Raw genomic sequence first — 13,933 nt, forward strand, 5'->3', positions numbered from 1 at the left:
TGTTTTTGGCATCGGAAAATAAGCACAAAATTTTCTGATACCAATTCTGATACCCCCAAAAGTTTTGATTTTTCCGGTTCCTGATTTTGATTAATCGTCCCTAATATATATAATTTATTACTAATGCAAAAAGATTTCCTAGGTTGGAGTCTATGTCGGACCTTTTAAAATTTCAGGAGTAAAAGTCCAACCTTTTAAAATTAATGGAATCAAATTATTTAATAGTTCATGAGTTGGAATCAAACCTTTTAAATTTATAGACAGAGTCCATCGATTTAACATTTTAGAAGTCAGGTTCAGACATTTTTAAATTTAAGAAGTCAGGGTCAAACTGTGATATATTTCATGAGTTGGAATCAGATCTACTTTATCTATTATCTTGATTTTACCAATACCATTTCCAATAAGATTAATGCATGAATGATTAATGCAAAAGGCCGATTATGTGTTTTAAAATTTGTCTTCTTTAACATAAAAAATACAAACGTATTTGCTGTTTACTAAAATATAATGAAAACTAAAAGAAAATGTTATATTGGAAATGTAATGCTATTCTCCAAACTTTATTTCAGACACATTTAATTCTTATCAGCACGGAATACAGAGACGAAAAAGAACGGTCGGAGGAAGGAGATTTACAAGGTAAACATTTTATTGAAATTGAAATAACTTCAAAGGATGATAACAGTCATTCTTTGTTTACAGCATATAATTAAAAAAAAAAAAAAATTTCACCATAAGTGCCGCCAATCTCGAGAGACAATGGATATCCTCTATAAGAGTGCCTGAGTGTTTAATTGAGAAGCAAGGGTTGCACAATCTCTAACTACATCTCTGCTGAGTTGGCATTGCTTGAATTCTGTTGCAAGGAGAAGTCCAAGACGACTGGAAACAAATGCTGAGATAAGCGGAGAGCACACACAGCATCTGATATTCCCAAATGATGACACTGCGTAACTTTTGTGATCTAAATCTGGTGGGCAATACCTTTTTCTCTTCTCTGCTGCCTCTTTCCCATAGAAAAGACGTTCCGAGCCTCTCTCTGCTCTATTGTTATTTTCATGGCAAGTGCTCGATTGAGCTTCTTCACTCTATGCCCCCCCCCCTGTAAGTCTTTCACGGCAAACACTCGACAAGCTACAACAAGTATCACAAATGTCCCTTACTCTCAACTTGGGCATAAATTTAAGCGAACATTCCATAAGCAGAGTTCTTTTCCTTGCTTGGCTGTGGAACACAATACCACGGAGCTGCTTGCTGTCTGACTATAACATGGTTATTTTCAACAGAATTTTGAAGAGCCGTCCTATAAAATACATTAAGTTATCAAATTTCTATTATAGCACCCATTAACCCTTATCCTTGAGTGGTTTTCGGGCCTTGATGAGCGGTGACTATATGATGCATATATAAAAAAATTCGAATGAAGAATCAAGCGCCACAAAAATTATGCTCAAAATCGGTATCCCTAAACTATAACAGATCTAAGGGAGATAATTAGATCTAAAGGAGATAATGTTGATTATCTCCCTTAGATATAATTATTCCTGTAGATACGCGGTTATTGTACCTATTTACAATGCCTCCCCACGGGACAGAGTTAGACACCAGGGCCGTTTTTTAACGTGGAGAAAAGGTACAAAAAATAAAAATTGTCTCAGTCGTGAAGGATTTCTCCTCCACCGAAAGAGAACAAGAAAATGAAGTGCAGCATCCGAAGAACAGATACTACACTTTGATCTTGACCAAAGTAGCGAAATTCCAAAATTGAAATATTGAATTTTAAGTCAAACCAATGGTATCTACTGAATTATCATGTCACAGTAATGAACATATCCAAAAATTAAGAAAAACAATTAGGTAGAAAATGAATTATTAATGAAAATAGTTTTCGAAGACAATTAGCGAAAATCGAGCCTTGAAAAAAAAAAAAAAATAAATAAATAAAAAAAGAAAGAAACCGGATAATTTTAAACACAGGTTAAGAAAAAATCCCATTGCACTCGGAATTGGACTAATTCACATACATCTGATCTGATTGAGTTTTAAATCCAACTGTCTGCGCATATGTCCCATGTGCGCTTCTTGGCTTGACATCTTTCATCTGACTGCTGAAAAGTGGGGAAAAGTGTACATTGGGGATATTGCCAAGGCTGCTGCAAAGAAGATGGGTTCCCTTTACCATGCTAGAAAATTACTCACACCCGAGAGTATATTGTATTACTAGGTGTATCAGAATTTTGGGGGAATTTTTGACACCCCTAACACAAAACTGTGAATAAAATATTAAAATAAAAAACTCGTAATTTCTCTTTTTAAAGTGGGTTGTTTATTTTCTTTATGGAATATGCTTCTAAAATAAACTATTAAAATTGTTAAAAAAATAATAGAAATATTATTTTTTATTTAAAAAAAATAGTGTTTACAAAGTGCCGACACGCCTTCATGCAGCCATTTTTTTACGTAATGAAATCAATTGAATTTTACGAGTTAAATATTTTTCAATTTTTAAACTTAAAAAAAATCTATCAAAATTTTTCTATTCGTTCGATTTTTACGATATTTTCAGGGTCAATGTGAAATTTTATGCTCTTTCCAATAAACCAAATATAACATTTTAGACAAACGTTCTTTTTACCCCCCCATTTTGAAATGTCTATTAAAATTTCAATAATTAATTTACGTACCAAAGTTTTATATATCGCAAATTGAAGATAAAAGATCAATAAATAAAATATTCTAATTTAAAACAAAAAAAGAAGTGTTTTTTTTTTAAATTGACCTGTAAAGTCCAAAGTGTAAAACCTTTTTTTTTTTAAACCACGTTGATTATTTTTTATTTTTATTTTTTTTAAGTGGGAGCTTATGTTAAGTAAATATTATCAAGTAAATATTATCAAATAAATATTGGACGCTGACGACAATTTTTCTATTTCATTCAATGTTTTCTTTTTTTAGATATTTAAAAAAATTCACTCGATAAAGAAGAATTAAAATATATTAAATCAAAAAATTATGTATTTAAAAAAATTATTTTATTTAAAAAATAAATGGAATTTAAAATATAAATATGGATAAATTCTTAACAATGAAGAATTGAAGTGCACATTGAATAGCATTTTTTATAGGTAAGCGATATTTTTGAATTTATATATATTTTTTATAATCGAAGTAAGTAAAATTTTGTTGATTTTCTTCAAATCTTTTTTAAAGAAAACCGATTTAAAAAAAAGAACAAATATTGCATAATTTGCTATTAAACCTGGTTTTTTTTTTATTTGGTCTTTGCTCCTTTAATTGAAAAAAAATTAGGGGTTGAATTACATTTTTCAAGTAGTTATAAGCTTGTAAAGACAGGAGTTCGAATTATTTAATTTTTTTTCACGCATTTTTAATGTCGGTTTCTGACACTGCTAGCGTATGTCCCATGTGCGCTTGGCTTGACATCTTTCATCTGACTGCTGAAAAGTGGGGAAAAAGTGTACATTGGGGATATTGCCAAGGCTGCTGCAAAGAAGGTGGGTTCCCTTTACCATGCTAGAAAATTACTCACACCCGAGAGTATATTGTATCACTTCAAAGTCATCATTGTTATATCTGGGCTAGTACATCTACCATTAGTCTTCCCCCCCCCCCCAAAAAAAAAAGACTCTCCACCTAATAGGTCTCGCCCACTATCAACTAAGGTCGAACCCCTTTCCCATCGTTGCACTGTTGCATCTCGATGCCTGTTTCACAAGTATTTTAATTGAATGTGCTCTGACAAACTCATTGCACTTGTTATTTTATTAAAACACATTCATTGTTAAACACATTATTTGGATTCTTTTGACTACTGTTCTCATCTTCAGTGATATTTTCACAACGTTTCGATCGATGTAACCTTCAACCTTCTTCAGGTGTATCTTGTCAAATTCGGGTATCTTTCTATCAAACTCAGTAATCTTCTCTAAGGGCCAATGGCGTAGTGGATAAAGTACTTGGTAAAATTTAGTTATAAACTTACACCCTTCTGTAGGTTGAAGGTTCAATCCTCAGTATGAACGACACTCAAAATATAATTGTGAATTGCTTAGGGTTTCTACCAAGTCAAATTAAATTAGATAAAGAGTTATGTTTGAAATTCTATTCAACAAGATACACCTGAAGAAGGCTGACAGTTACATCAACCGAAACGTGAAAATAACACTCAAAATGAGAACAATAGTCCAAAGAATCCAAATAATATAAATAATTAATCCTCATCTAAAAAATTCAGAAACGTAACATCCATTGTAAATGGGTCATAATAATGTTTGAAATATTAAGGTAGTCTACTTCCTATATATTCCTGTTATAAACACAATATTCTGTACAATTTAAACATTTTATGCCGAAATCACAAATATCGTGCTTTTAAACAGAATGCAACAATTTCATTTATCGCATTTTTTGTTGTTGTTTGGAGAGTATAAAAGAATCAATAATTCTACTAGTTTTCATACATGTTTGTCGGAGATATTTATGTCAGTGGGGCACAAGAGCTATGAGTACATCAGAGCATATTTCGTTAAAATATATTCTATTACAATACTTGTACAACAGGCATAGGGATGCCACAGTGCGACAATGGGACAGGGGTTGAAGTTTGGTTCATAGTGCAGGACTTATTAGATTTGAGACTCTTTTATTTGAATTCTGTCTAAGATAGAGAGAGACTAGTGGTTGGTGCACCAGCCCAGATGTGGCAACAATAACCCATGCATGGATGAATAATGGTTTTGTAGAGATACTTTCAGGTGTGAATATTTTTCTAGCATGGTAAAGAGAGTCCATCTTCTTTGCAGCAGCCTTGGCAATGTCTTCAATGTATTTGTTCCAGTTCATGTTTCTTGTGAATGTTAAGCTGAGGAGTTTGAATGACGAGCTCTTAGGTAGGATATTATTATGCATGGCAATTAGTGATTGGTTCCTTGCAATTGTTAAAGGAAAGCAGCCTTAGTTAAATGTTACCATCCATTTATGTGCTCATTACACTACAGACTGTCTGCTTCTGATTGACATTTTTAAACAACATTTTTTCTACTGAATAATTCATAATCTACTGTTTTCCTACATCTTTCTTCTCTTACCTTGACAGGTCTTTTATATCTTCTACGAGAAGAAGTCTACACTGATTCCTTCGTTCTGCACAACGACATTGATGAAGCCGAACAAAAGACAGCAGAAAGTGTCAAATCTTCAGAGGAGAAGAATTCTTCAAGTGATTCCAAAAGTGAAACGTATGGAGACTCGCGTTATTCCCGGCGAGTCATTTCTAATGCGTGGCTGATCTTCTGGAAATTTCAACCCTTATGGAAGATACGCAATTATTTTGGGGAAAAAATAGCATTTTATTTCGCATGGACCGGCATGCTTCTGACATCATTATGGATACCAACTATTTTTGGGATTGTCATTTTTTGCTATGGTTTGAATTTGAGGTGAGTTGTCTTCTCATTTTTTTTTTTTTTAAATAAAGACATAATTTCTATTCAAGCATTCAGGCAAGTAAAAATGGGTAAGGGTAAAGGTTAGAGGCCAAGGTTAAGGTTAGGGTTTCAATTTCGATCGACCGATTTGGCATAATCGTTATAGTATTCATTAATAGGTCAAGAGTTCAACTTTTGGTCGAATTATACCAAAAACTCCAAAAAAAATTGTACTTGATCTCTGTTTGTCACACCGATAATACAAAGTTTGCAAGTGTATCCTTTGTAGTTTCTGACTTTTAGTTGAGCACACACAGTTAAGGCTTTCCTTTATATAAGTTTTTCATTATTTCAACCTTAATTATATCACATTTGGCCTTTAAAAATTCTCTCTATTCCCCCCCCCCATCTCTCATTCTATCCCATCTACTTCCTACTGCTTTTTTCTCCAGCAACTTATTCAATATAATAGAAATAAGAAAAGAATATGCTGGCTGACTGTTTGACATAGTTTCAGTGTTGTCTTTTAAAACAACTCACAGTAAGAAAGTACAGAAGATGCTGCATGTATATATCGTGTTAGTGTTTGTTGAATATGGTTAGGCATCATCACAGCCTCATTTGGAAGGTTGTTTCAGGAAGCAGAAACACTGACAGAGAATTTTGCTTTTCTTTAGTTGACAAAACCGACGATAGTGCCTCTTCTGCAAATGACTGCAGAGACCACTCACATGTAGTGATCCTGCAAAAGGCGTGGTGCCCTCTTCTACATCTCGATATAGTAGCTATTGAAAAGGAAGCCTTTGAGTTGCCCACAATTATAGTCGACCACTTTATATTTTTTATGTTACATAGGTGTGCTTCCTCTTTGACCATTTAAGCTTGGTGACTGACCATTTACACCTTAAACCTAACCTTGATGTGGTCTGCAATGACTGGTCAAGTCATTATATAATGTAGGTCCAAGATCATTTCATAAATACATAGACACGTTTTGTTTACAATGAGAATATAAATATTATCTTTTAATATAAATATTATCTTTTAAAAACCAATGAAATGATATTTATTCAAAACTAACTATTCCTGTATTTTTGCATGAAATACTAATCCTACTAATCTCTATTAATCCCTAACTGTGCATCGAAAGGACACCAAAATGCATAGTTTGCTGCATATTATCATAGCAAATGTCCATACAAAATTTTAGTTAGATTAGCTTAGTAGTTTCATAGAAAACTTCTACAGTAAATATGGTATTATAGTGATTTATTCATGTTGATTCCTATAAGTCCCTAACTATACATCGAATGGATACCATATTTAGTTCATTGCACCTTATAATAACAAAGTCTGTACAAAATTTCAGCCAGATTGGCTCAGTAGTTTCCAAGAAAAGCTTGAACAGACAGACTCAGATAAATCTAATATAGAATTTTCAAGTAAAATTCTGAAAGTTAAATTTAGTATCATAGCATCGTTTACTTGTGAAGTTATTAATTAAACTAAATCGTTAAAAAACTATAATGTCAACTAAGATCCAACCTCTGTCCCATCGCCGCAATGTTGCATTACTGTGCCTGTTTTACAAATATTTTAATGGAATGTGCTCTGATGAGCTGTTGCACTTGTGCCCCTTCGACATACATATCCCCGACAAACCCGCTTAGCAACAAAATCTCACCCCTTCACTGTTGAGATTTCTAAATGCCAGAAAGCTTTCTATTCTAATAGTTTCTTTCTTCGAACAGCTAGACTTTGGAATTCCCTTTCTTTTACCTGATTCCCTGGCTGTGCTAATATGCATAAATGTAAATGTAATGTAAACCAACATCTTGTTAATCTTTCCTAGACATGCTCCCAAATAGTGGCCCCTTATGTCCAAGTGGCAATATGCCTTGTTAGGTCCCACTTTGTCAACTAAGCTCCAACTCCTGTCCCATCGCCGCAATGTTGCATCTCTGTGCCTGTTTTGATATATTTTAATGGAATTTGCTCTGATGAGCTTGTTGCACTTGTTCCCCCTCGACGTACATATCTCTGACAAACCCGCTTAGCAATAAAATCACACCCCTTCACTGTTGAGGTCCCTAAATACCAGAAAGCTTTCTACTCTAATAGTTTCTTTACTCAAACAGCTAGACTTTGGAATTCCCTTCCTGCTATCTGTTTGCCTAACTGTACTGATATGCAGAAGTTTAAACGTAATGTAAATCAACATCTTGTTAATCTTTCCTAGGGAGGGTCCCAAATAGTAGCCCCTTATGTCCAAGTGGCGATATGCCTTGTTAGGGGTGAACGTGAGCCAAAAAAAAAAAAAAAAAGTTTTATTAATCGAGCTAGAAAACAAATATACTCTGTGTGATTGCATAACATTTATTAGTATATACGATGCACGAACATATACGAAACTACCCCTGCAAAAAATGGTATCATAGCAAACGTGCATATAAAATGTTACTCCTTCCTTAATGAAGAGTTAAACTTGGGTGGATGGTCTCGTGACAATATAAAATGTTACTCCTTCCTTAATGAAGAGTTAAACTTGGGTGGATGGTCTCGTGACAATATAAAATGTTACTCCTTCCTTAATGAAGAGTTAAACTTGGGTGGATGGTCTCGTGACAATATAAAATGTTACTCCTTCCTTAATGAAGAGTTAAACTTGGGTGGATGGTCTCGTGACAATATAAAATGTTACTCCTTCCTTAATGAAGAGTTAAACTTGGGTGGATGGTCTCGTGACAATATAAAATGTTACTCCTTCCTTAATGAAGAGTTAAACTTGGGTGGATGGTCTCCTGACAATATAAAATGTTACTCCTTCCTTAATGAAGAGTTAAACTTGGGTGGATGGTCTCATGACAATATAAAATGTTACTCCTTCCTTAATGAAGAGTTAAACTTGGGTGGATGGTCTCATGACAATATAAAATGTTACTCCTTCCTTAATGAAGAGTTAAACTTGGGTGGATGGTCTCGTGACAATATAAAATGTTACTCCTTCCTTAATGAAGAGTTAAACTTGGGTGGATGGTCTCATGACAATATAAAATGTTACTCCTTCCTTAATGAAGAGTTAAACTTGGGTGGATGGTCTCGTGACAATATAAAATGTTACTCCTTCCTTAATGAAGAGTTAAACTTGGGTGGATGGTCTCATGACAATATAAAATGTTACTCCTTCCTTAATGAAGAGTTAAACTTGGGTGGATGGTCTCATGACAATATAAAATGTTACTCCTTCCTTAATGAAGAGTTAAACTTGGGTGGATGGTCTCATGACAATATAAAATGTTACTCCTTCCTTAATGAAGAGTTAAACTTGGGTGGATGGTCTCATGACAATATAAAATGTTACTCCTTCCTTAATGAAGAGTTAAACTTGGGTGGATGGTCTCGTGACAATATAAAATGTTACTCCTTCCTTAATGAAGAGTTAAACTTGGGTGGATGGTCTCATGACAATATAAAATGTTACTCCTTCCTTAATGAAGAGTTAAACTTGGGTGGATGGTCTCATGACAATATAAAATGTTACTCCTTCCTTAATGAAGAGTTAAACTTGGGTGGATGGTCTCATGACAATATAAAATGTTACTCCTTCCTTAATGAAGAGTTAAACTTGGGTGGATGGTCTCATGACAATATAAAATGTTACTCCTTCCTTAATGAAGAGTTAAACTTGGGTGGATGGTCTCGTGACAACAGAACCTAAAAATGAGATCAAGTAATAAAAGTAACTGTTAACGCGATGGTGTCCTAAAAAAAAAAAGAAAAAGAATTTAAATATTATTAAAAAAAATGAATGCGTTTAAAATTTTCACCTGAAAAAAAAAAATTCTAATGTATTTGATTGTTTGTGTTTCATTTTCAAATATAAAATAATTGCATTTCGTTAATCTATGAAATAAATTAAAAATGCAGCCCAAATGAAACAGATTTGTGTATTTCAAAGCTGTGTGATAATTTTTTTGTGGGTGTTTTAAGAAAAAGACTGCAATCATGTTTGTGGAATAATTGTTTCTTCATAACTCAGGTGTCTTCAGACTGGCATCTGGTAAGTATCGATTCAGGGTAGGCAAACATCTTTTGACTATAGACAACAAAATGAAAAAGTGGTTAAAAATAATCAAGTATAAATAAATGTTACCAAAGCCAAGATAAGTTATTCTTCTGTCTACCTGGATAAGTTTTTATGTTTTAACTTATTTTAAAGCGTTTATTCAACTAGAAAAACAAGCAGTGTCGAGTATTACGTGAAAAAATGGTTGACACGAGAGGTTCACATCTATTTTAATAGAAAATTAGACAAAATACTAGTACAAACCTACGAAATAAATGTTACTGTGACATTTACTGAATATGTTTTATACCAGTATTGTGTCTTATTTTCTATTTTTGAACGATCATCCAGACTCAAAAGATGTGTCTGTCTTGAGCTGGTCATTTTTTCTTGTTCTCATGTAACACTGAATTTTGCTTGTTTTTTTTTTAACTGAATAAACACTTTAAAATAAGTTAAAACACCAACAACTTATCCAGCTAGGTAGAAGAGTAACTTATCTTGCCTTTGGTAACATTTATTTGTTATATACTTTTTTTTATTTTTTACCATTTTTTCGTTTTGTTGTCTATTGTAAAAAATGCCCCCCAAATGGTTTGCAACTTTTCTGTGGCGTTTGGTTTGATTTTCTTCTGCTTTTTCTCCTGGTTGTTTAAGGATATTTGGAAAATGCTTCTGCATTTAAGTACATTTATGTCAAGTTTTTATTTAAAGAAAAATACATGATGTATAGTAATAGCATTAAAAAAAGGTAAAGACCGTTAAATAGTATAAAACCTTTGTATTACTTGGATGTTTTGGACTACTATTCTCATCTTTGGTGGATGTAACCTTTGACCTTCTTCAGGTGCATCATGTCGAACTTCGGAATCTTTCTTTGTCAAACTTGGAAATCTGCACGGAACAATGATATAGTGGATAAATTACTGGATAAAATTCATTTGTAAGCTGCATTCTTTTGGGGGTTGAAGATTCAATCCTCAATGCAAGCGACACTCAAAATGCAATTGTGAATTATTTAGTTATTCTACACAGTCATGGCTGATGGGACGAGAACATGCTACCTATGTGGATTAAATAGAGGGTTCCATTCGAAATTACGTGCACATTCCAGAATTCAACGTTGTGAAATTAACACTCAAGATGAAAATTATAGTCCGAAAAATCAAAATAATATAGATAAAAGATTGTTTGGATTATATTTTTATTTATATTTTATGGAGACCGCTTCAGACAAGGCATGAAGCTAAGTTATGTAAGGATCACTGCTCTGTTGCTATTTTCAAGGCAGGTGCTCGACTGAGCTTCAATTTATGCATCCCTCAATGTAAAACATTCACAACAGGTACTAGTCTATTAATAATCACTCTCACAAGTTTTCTTTGCTCTCTATTTGTTCCTAAAACTAAATGAAAATTCCACAAGCAAAGTTTTTTTTTTTCTAGAACTGCCTGTCTGTGGAACACAATACCCCGGGAGCTGCCTCCCAGTTGATTATAACATGATCATTTTCAAGACCAATGTAAATAAGTTCTTGTTGAATGGCGTCCTTAAAGAATCAAATCCTACCAAATTTCCACCATTACCGATCATCACTGTATTGTCTCACCGATCACCTGATGCTCATTAACCTTTATCCTCAAGTGACTTTTGAGACTTGATAAGCGGTACCTCCCTCTTAATAAAAAATAACAAATAAAAATAAAATAATTTTATTGTACAGATAAATTAATAAGGTTAGATATTTAAATCACTTTAAAGGTCACCAGTTATTAGGTAAAACTATTAAGTTTTTTAATAACGATGAAAATTAATATTTTCTTGTTTTTAAGATCTAATGAAGATTTAAACCATATTTTATGCAGAAAATTTGTCGCCATGTGCAACCACGGTTATCTCGCAGGTCATAATTAGCAATGTACAAAACAAAATGCAACAGTAAAAACAAGAAAGAAGCAAGAAACGACTGTCAAGAAAACTAAGTTTATTGGGGGGTGGGGAAAGTAAAAAAAAAAAAAAAAAATAAGATGTAAAATATTCACTCGCACCTGCAACTGCAGGATTCATTCTTGTTGATAAAGTGATCGATACAAACTATTATATTCTTATTGTTTTATGCGATAAGAAATGTATTATGAGAAAGCTATGATTGAATAAACTGCTTTGTTTTTTTTTAACGTGTGAGTTTGATGCTTTTAAACTAACACATTTTTAGAACAAATGATATTTTAGAAAATTTTGCAGAATAAAGACCGTGCTATTGTCGGAATTTTCTCAGCACCTTACATAAAACGCCAGGTGTCGAACGAAAGTTTCATGAGTTTTTTTTTTTTTTTTTTTTTTTTTTTTTGCGCAAACGCTAATGAAAAATTAATTGAAAAAAATTTATTTTGTTGTTACAGAAAAAAATATGAATAATTATTGGACAATTTTTACGAAGATTCAGATTCAAATAAAGGAAAAAAAAAAAACTCGGTCATTTATTCATTTCATGAATAAATATTTCTTTTTTTTTTAATAAAAAGCAACTGATAGCGAACAAAATATTGATTTTCATATATTTATTTTTCTCTTTTTTATGATTTTTGTTCAAATTAAAATAAATATTTAGTTTTTGTTTTAATAAACGAACGATAGCAAATAAATATTTTCTTAAATGACATTGGCTGCTACGGTTTCATTAGTTAAGCGTTTTGGCACTTTTCGGCACTTTTCGGCACTTTTCGGCGTTTTATATGAACTGTTTGAAACATCCCGATGATAGCATGGTCCTTATTCTGCATAAGTACTCAGATATTGTAAACGATTCTTCGTCATTAAACTGCCATTATTATTTTTTTGATAGTCAGTTTTCGGTGGGTATTTTAATAAACTCTTTTTATTTCATTATATTTTGATAACAAAAAGTTGTACTGATCCAGAATCTGATCCAAGATTGTGTCGACATCATCCGGCAGTTTATGGTAAGCAGACAATAAATTAAAAAGGCTGAAAAGAAAACTTTAACAAAAAATAAGACTTACCGTAAGTTTAGTCATACGAAAGGAATAATTTTTTTTCAAAATGTTTGGAAGAAATAAGTTTTTTAAGATGAAAACATGGAAACAACTATGAACGAAAAATAAAAAAAATAAAAAATTCATGAAAAGTTCAAATAAGTTTTCTATTTATTTTGTATCGACGAGATACAAAACAAATAGATGTAAACATCTATTTATGGAAATTCATAGAAACAGCTATGATCGAAAACAATTATTTTAAAGAATAGTATCAGATAAGTGATTTTCTCTTTTTAACAAAAAATATTGTTTTCTTACAGCTGATTGCTAATTGTCTCAGCTTTTTCCAGATGTTTTTCTAGCAGCTTACCATAAACTGCCCGGAAGATGCCATTACGACCTTGTTAAATACCCAAAATTATCAGATGAATGTTTCCCTTTTAGACATTGAAAATTCAAAAATGTTCAAAAAATATTTAAATGTTTATTTTAGGCACATTTGTAACAATATGTCGATTGGACAAATATCTACATTAATTTTATATGACGATTATATTTTTATATGACGATTATATTTTTATATGACGATTATATTTTTATATGATGATTATATTTTTATATGACGATTATATTTTTATATGACGATTATATTTTTATATGATGATTATATTTTTATATGATGATTATATTTTTATATGATGATTCTTCCAGTATTCATTTCATGTTTTCTTTTTTCATCTGAACTTTTTGGAAATTTTGCATGATTAAATTTTGCTTTGACTATTTTGGTCAGTTGTAATGGTAGACTTTTTCTTTGGAATCGTGTGATGACTTTTCGATCTTAATAATCTTCCATCTCTTGTTTCTTTAATTCTTGTACTGCAGTGTTTTGATGCATCTAAGTGACACGTTTCTTTGGAGGGAGGAAAGGCCACTCCAACTTCATTTAAATTCATAACCTTATGAGATGTCTGCATGTGTGTCTATTTTTTTCTTCAATAAAAATTTAATACACACGAAATTATTTTTTTAGAGGTGGATTTGAGAAAAGATATTTTAAGAATGGGTTCACAACCCATTTGGCATAATGGGAAGAATGTTTGCTAATGGGCTGGGAGACCACAGTTCAGTCCTTGGTCGAGTCATGGTACTTGGTGTCCCCTTACTAAACTGTCAGCATTATAAGGGGAAGATCAAAGGCAAGTGGATTCATTCTCGGAGTGGAGTGGTGCCCTCCCCTACACCTTAGTGTACCAGCTAATGAAATGGAAGCCTTTGGGTCAACCACTTAGCTTTTTTGAGAAAGGAAAGAAAATAAATACATGGCCAGAAATAGGTTAGTTTGGAATTCAATTTCTAAAAAGCCCAAATATACTTTATAAGTGTAGCTAAGTTGCACATTTAAAAAATAAGAACTA

General features: G+C 32.4%; 1 protein-coding gene across 2 annotated transcripts in view; it reads left to right on the top strand.

Moving 5' to 3' along the window:
* Positions 1-13,933, top strand: part of LOC145259144 (anoctamin-7-like) — a 577,044-nt gene that overhangs the window by 336,851 nt on the left and 226,260 nt on the right. The window contains exons 6-8 of one of the 2 annotated variants that reach the window (XM_080116843.1): positions 573-642; positions 5,120-5,462; positions 9,490-9,510. In XM_080116843.1, the coding sequence (XP_079972969.1) occupies positions 573-642; positions 5,120-5,462; positions 9,490-9,510 (434 nt within the window). The remainder of the gene's footprint in view (positions 1-572; positions 643-5,119; positions 5,463-9,489; positions 9,511-13,933) is intronic. The other variant, XM_080116844.1, reaches the window with a different exon arrangement.

Source organism: Euprymna scolopes, chromosome 34 (genome assembly GCF_053919585.1).
Source record: "Euprymna scolopes isolate OS-2025 chromosome 34, ASM5391958v1, whole genome shotgun sequence".
In the NCBI taxonomy this organism is placed as follows: Eukaryota; Metazoa; Mollusca; class Cephalopoda; order Sepiida; family Sepiolidae; genus Euprymna; species Euprymna scolopes.